At 43.8% G+C, this 6,734-nt stretch overlaps 1 protein-coding gene across 3 annotated transcripts in view; it reads right to left on the bottom strand.

Annotated features, from left to right (window-relative positions):
- Window positions 1–3,324: 3,324 nt before the first annotated feature.
- The window catches only part of P4HA2 (prolyl 4-hydroxylase, alpha polypeptide II), a 25,096-nt gene continuing 21,686 nt past the window's right edge, over window positions 3,325–6,734 (bottom strand). For all 3 annotated transcript variants that reach the window (XM_010022839.1, XM_010022841.1, XM_010022840.1), the window contains 3 exons: window positions 4,834–4,902; window positions 4,310–4,406; window positions 3,325–3,595 (listed from right to left, as the gene is read on the bottom strand). In XM_010022839.1, the coding sequence (XP_010021141.1) occupies window positions 3,525–3,595; window positions 4,310–4,406; window positions 4,834–4,902 (237 nt within the window). In that variant the 3' untranslated portion in view covers window positions 3,325–3,524. The remainder of the gene's footprint in view (window positions 3,596–4,309; window positions 4,407–4,833; window positions 4,903–6,734) is intronic.

The raw sequence follows: 6,734 nt of genomic DNA on the forward strand, positions 1-6,734 counted from the left end.
GGAGCAGATGCTGTGCTGCACTGTGCCCCTGCACTATCCCTGGGCACAGGAAGAGTAGAGAGAAGAGGCTTGGAGGATGTGATCTCCGAGGCTGCCTTTTGCTCACACACCATCCTCACCTCAAACAAAACTTGGTATGAGTGAAAAAGGACCCTTATTTCCCACATTCTGGATTTTATAGCTCAGCTGAGGTACACAGCTCTCTTGTACGATACAAGCTCAGTTCCCACTCCAGCCGGACACGCAGCTGCTCCCTGCCACAGCCAAACCCGCTCTCCACTCGGTACGCTTTAGCCTGGATGCTGGTTTTCCCCTCAGAGGTGATTAGATGGGTGATTTTCACATGTTCTCCCACAGTCACAGGAAAGAGAAGTAACTTCTAATGCAGGCAAAACCATCAAAGATAAGTGCTTCAGCAACACCAGCACTTCAGGTGGTTTCCTAACGCAGCGGGAGGGCTGCATTGCTGCTCCATGACGCAGCGTCTGTCCAGCCAGCAGCGCTCAGGCCAGGCTGAGGAAGCCGCATGTTCGAACTGGATGTGGATTACTGGCACGGGCTGGGGGTGGTTGTTCTTCAGGTGATTACATAAGCCACGATAAGAGCGTCTCTTTCCATGAGAGTTCACACGGTGCCTGCTTTCATCGGTGCCTGTTATGCAGAGCGGTGCCTTGAAGACCTCCTCAGCAGCACGTGCCCTGAAGACCCCTCCGCAAGGTCCCACAGCACCTCAGTGTCTGGCAGCACTTGCCCATAGTAAGGCTTTGTAGTGTGTATGAGTACCTGTACCAAGTGCTTAAACCCTGTGAAACAAAGAAGAGTCAGCGGTATGCGAGGGGAAAAACCACTGCACTCTAAACAAGACCCGAGTACCCACCATACCAGTGATACACTGGCAGAAAGAAGCTCCCTATGCCTAGATGGAGGAAGGCTTGTTTGTTCTAGCATATGAATCTCCTCTTTCAGATCTAAAAACTTGTCCTACAGTCTTAGTATTAGGCTAATTGCCTTATTCTGTTCATCTTCTAGAGTGGTAGAAGACAGAATAGGGAATATGCTCTGCCAGGATACACAAACACGCCTGGGAGGTTGCTGAATGCCCACAAGTCACATGTGTTCTTTTCTCTCAAATAGCTGTTATTCCTCAGATCAGATTAGCAGCGAGTCTTCAAAGAGCACTAAAAGCTTGGCATTTGCATCCACATTCATCACACCCCACTTTAGGGATGGACCGGAACAAGGTGGAAGACAACCCAGAAAATAGGGTTTTTCCTAGAGAAAACAGCACGTGAAGTTATCTTTAAGTGTTCAATATGCTATAGCAGTTAACACAATGGTATTTCCCAACCAACTACCCTGTTTCAGAAGTGGGATGTGCAGATTTTTGGCCGGAGTCCTGATGTGAACTTTATCTGTCAACATACCACGTTGACAGAAACTTAAGTAGGTTCATCTTCCTCCCCCTGAAATCTGAAGTGTTCCAAGCAGAGACTGTGGCTTTGGCTCATCAGCAGTTGTTCACATCTGTGAGGCTGTCAGATGTTGAATGCTTGTTTTATAAACCCCTTTTTTCTACAGTTTATGTGCGCTGAGAGATTTTACTAAGAAAACTAGAGGTCAACAATGAAACATTCTGAGGAGCCAGCCAGAAACCACAACATTCATGGCAAGCGAAGGAGCACTGAGCAATTAGAGAGCAACTCTTGAGCTGTGCTAGCTCATTAAAGCTCTCAGGAAAAAAACCTTGCTATTCCTATAGCTACCTGCTACAACTGTTCAGACTTCCTCACAAGACTGGATGTTCCTCTCATTTCAGTAACAACTGGAGCTCAGCAAATCTCTGCCTGGGCAACCCAACTCTCTTCAGTTGTACACATTAAAACTTCAGTGAATTAATGTACTCACTTGCAGCACCTAAAGGACTGAAAGCAATAACCATGTAAAATTTGGGGCACACGAAGGTACATGGCTGAGCCACACTGCTTTATTACCAATAAAATAAATCAATGACATACACCCAAGACATTAAACTCATGTTCCACAAGTCTTTCCTAGGAGGAGAGCAAGTCCATTGCGGCTAATCCTGCCTGGCAGGTGTTTGAAGCATTACCTCATCCCGGCTCATCCAGTCTTTGGACAATGTAGGGCAATGGAGAAGGACAAAGGAAACTCTTGTTTGTCATCTGACAATCACGACTGCAACTGGACATTTTGGTGCAAAATGAAGTTTCTTTCATTTTCTCAGGCCAGTTTCGTGTGTCAATAAATTAACAATTGTCCAAGCCAGTCTTTAAGCAGTAAGTGATGGCTGTAAACCCAGCACCATTCCTGGCTCTAAGTTCACTGCAATCAGCCATATTCCCACAAAGCCATGCCCACACTGTAAGGTGGCCAGGGAGAGAGATCTGAGGTCAGTCCACCGCACACAGTCACCTACTGACACAACAGTCTGGTACTACCAGCAAGTTTCTACGTTTCTGAAACATCTGCCTATTCCTCCACAACTTCTTTGCTCATTTATTATTATAACAATTAATTGCCATTTCTTCTGAATTGTAATTCAGAAATGGGATTTCCTTTCTATCATTGCCAACACTGTTCTCTGCATGTTGCCTTGTGGCCATTACCAACATGCTAACAAAGCAAAAAGGCAAAGGTGAATCTGTACTGTAATGTTCAAAGGGCATGAGCATTCCCAGCTGTCTGAAGGGCAAGACAAAGATCTGCTCACAAGCCATCCAGCTGACTGCAACAATAGAGTCAAGAGTTGCCAAGACTGTTGAAAGTCTTGAAAGACTTCAGATTTTAAGTGTTTGTGTCAAAAATAGGTAGTATCCCACAAGAGCAAAGTTAACATCACTTCTCATGAGTGTCACTTACAGCCCCAGGATACATAACAGTTTCAATACATGAATTAAACCTTTCCAGCTTGTACTGAAGGTGCAACAGTTCTGTGGCGAGTGCTGGAGCCTTAAAAAAACACTGTCCAAAACCACCATGTATTTTCTAGGGAAAAAGGGCAACAAAGCAACAGGCCTTCAAAGGAAAAAGTAAGGGCCCACTGCTCCCTTATACATATTAAGGACACAGAATAGAGAATCACTTTATGGAAAGAACATTTATTTTTGATTCAAAACCTGTGATCCATAGAAATACAATAAAATCAACATGTACACAAAATTAAAAAACAAACCCCAAACCAACTTTGGTTCAAAGAAATATTTAACATCTAAATCTTCTGAGGTACAAAAGGCACAAGACCAGGCACCCAAACATACTGAATGCACCACTACTACAGAGAAAGCTGGGAGGGTGGAAGGCAGGGGGGACATGGAAATAACAGCGACCAAGACACAAGTGTGTGAACAATGCCATTTACTTCCTTTCACTGGTGTTACATATTTTGTTGTTCTTTTTTTGGTAAAGTGCCAGGACTCTTGGACAAAAAGATGGATCATTTCTTAGAAATGAACTGCAACAGACAACAGTAGAAAAGGAGACAAAGGCCTGCAGCAGGTTGGGTTTCAGTCAACCTCTGTTCTCCCACAAGGTCTCAAGAATTCGTTTCCTCTTTCATGAAACCATTTGTTTGACACTGTGGAAATAAGGATGTGAAATTAGTTACCACCATGCAACCAGTGCGTGCATCACCACAACCCAGATGGTTACTGCAAGTAAAACTGCATCTGTCAGTCTGAGCATCCCTGCTTATCCTTCGCTACCCACCCATGGGAAAGACACAGGAAGATGCAAAGGGCTGGGGAAGAAAATATCTTTCCGATTGCACAATCCTGGGACCAGCAGTACCAGAGCAGTGTATTCTGGGTCTGGTATTTATAGGTCTGGCACTCCAGGGGAATACCTCGGAGGCTGAGGAGATGCGTATGGGATGACATGAAGCTTGAGAAGCTTTCAGCAGTTAGCAGAAATCCCCAGTGTCCAGACATTCACATTTACCTTCAAGGAGCTCTCCTTTTGCAGTTAAAGCTAAGCACAATTCTTTGTAGGAACAGACCTGACTCTAGCCAAGTGATAAGTCAAGTCATCCCGATGCTGACACCCTACACAAACCCAGGGACATTCTTACACACTTTGTGCTATCATTGACACAAACTCACTAGAGAAACTACAGCTGAACAATGCAGCTGCTTGATACTACATGATACTGATGGGGGGAGTTCTCATTACGGGCAAATTACTCCAATAGCTAAAACAGCAACACCCAGGTTACTAAAGGCTTTGTAAAGGGTTCAGTATGTCACTGGCTTTGCACACACACAAGTTTTGTTCCTAAAGGAGTATTACTTACCCCATTTACACCCTACTAGTACCGGACAAGCTGCGTGCCTTGTTCTATAGTCACCCTCACCACTTCTGAAAAGGTTGTACCAAAACACTGCTGTTCCCTGGAAAGTGAAACCAGACCTGGGTTAGTCAGAACCTGGACAATAGAATTACTCAGGTTACAGTAAGGGGGAGTAGGGAAATGCCTTGAATGCTTTTATGAAGCATTTTAACATAGGCCACCACTGACAACACATGAAGAAACCCTTAGTCCCACTCGATGAATTCGGCCATGGTCAGACCAGAGCGTTCTACCTGAATACAAGTTTTTAACAGCTCTACATAGACACTGTTCATACTGCACATTATAAAGCAAAGGAAGCATCCCTGCAGACTCCAAGATTAGCTAGAGCTGCCTTGATACACAGCTGCCTGTCCATCAAGATGCAGCAAACAGCACTTTGCCACATCACTGATTTTTAAATGCACTGTAAGGAAGATGAGACTATCGGGAGAAAGGAGGAATCAAGCAAACACATTCAGACTTACCTTCTTGGGCCATATTGCTGCCCCAAAATCTGGGAACACTGTAGCTCCTCCAGCTTCTACATCACTCATCTGAGAAAACAAAGTCCACAAACTCTGTCCGTTTACAAAGCTTTTTGTATATGCAGTCCCACAAGCTAGAGTGCCCCAAGCCCTGACAGAGATTCCTGCTTGCACCTCTATGGAGGCACTGACAAGGAAAGGATGTTCTTCCACCAGCACAAACCGCAGAAGTAACAGTGCCTGCTATTGATGGCTTTTGTTCAGCTTTTCATCTAGATCATATATAATCCACTGGACAGTCAGCCATCAGAAGTTATGTACCTGCAGTGTTAGTGAACTACTGCTCTAGAACAAAAGAGAGGATTCAGAGATGGGCAGCTTCAAGAATTTCATTCTGGTTTATTATCCAATTAGGAAAACAAGTGTCTGTTAAACCACATGTTTCTTCATAAATTGAAACCATGTCTTTGGAACTGATGTTTGTAATTTAGTTCATGCATCTTGGTCAACCACTTCAAACCCTACACAAGTTATTAGAAACCCTCGCTTTCTGCCCTGATTCTCTGCTCTTCACCAGTGATGTTATGTCACTTCAAGTGCTTTATGCATTGCAAGTTTCAATACATACAGCTATGACTCTAAAGAAAAGCATGTCTCTATCCTTCGCCCTTCTACACTGGAAGGGATTTAACCCTATTGAATTCATGAGTAATGATGGATTCACTACAAATTCCAGACTTGATCCAAAACCCACCGAAGTTCATGGAAACACTCATTAAAAATATAAAGTCTTTCCACTGATTTCAGTAAGCTTTTGATCAAATTCTAATGAAAAGAAACAAATGAGTCAGATCCAGCTCCCACTAAACTTAAAACAGCAGAACTACTACTAATACACTCCCCAGGTCCCCACATTCTCTGCTGTAACTTGGATTTCTGTTTAAAGCAGATGTTATTACCACTTTGGTGTCTTCCTGCTTGGTACCTACAATAAAAGGGCATAAGATGCCATAGATGCACAGGTTTCTGGCCCTTCCAACTAGAAAGCATGTGCATGCAACTTTGCAAGTTAATAGTTACGTCTCAGCAACACAACCACTCGTTTTAGTAAGGGTGTTGGTACATGTATAATGTTCTAGACAGGACATACAAGGGTAAATTGCCTTTGACCATGTACAACTGGCAGAGAATAAGGTGCATTCACTTTAAATTAAGGCTTGTCCAAAAGTCTGAGAAACAACAAAATACAGATTGAGGCAATGTGAAACGAAACCTTGTTTTGCAGCAGACTTGCACAGCTACCCATCTTATTTGGATTCTTGTGTGGGAGATTATTTCTTCCCTCTGCTGTATCAACTTGAAGGTATTTCTGGTTGGTTTGAGCTGCATTTCACGCAAAATACCAGCTCAGCCATAAATATTCATCACAGGATTTTAATTTGAAGTTGTATCACTCAGAAGTTAGACAAAGAAGATTAAGTGATCCTAATTACTGATAAGTATAGGCTGATAAAATATTATCAGAAGACTACTGTGAAACCATTAGGTCACCAGTACCAGTGGCAGTTCTGTTTGATCCCAGTGTACATGGTCTGGAGGCTGTATCACGCATGCAACTACTGAACCTTTTCAATCCTGCACTCGTATCCCAGTTGCTCCAAGGTTATTAGCTATGTCTCCTCCATCTGCTGAAGCAACAGCTATGCCAGAGAGACTCCAGCCTTGACAAACAGCTAGAACAGAGGCTGACAGACCACAGCATCAAGTGCTGTCAAGCAGTGGTGGAAGAACACGACCATCTCAAAGTGGCTGATGGTCAAGCTCTCAGCAGCACACCACATGAATACCCCAAGCACTTGCCTTTGAGAAATAAGCCAAATTCTCCTCTCCCATCAGCAGGA

This window comes from Nestor notabilis, unplaced genomic scaffold (genome assembly GCF_000696875.1).
Source record: "Nestor notabilis isolate BGI_N333 unplaced genomic scaffold, ASM69687v1 scaffold19699, whole genome shotgun sequence".
NCBI lineage: Eukaryota > Metazoa > Chordata > Aves > Psittaciformes > Psittacidae > Nestor > Nestor notabilis.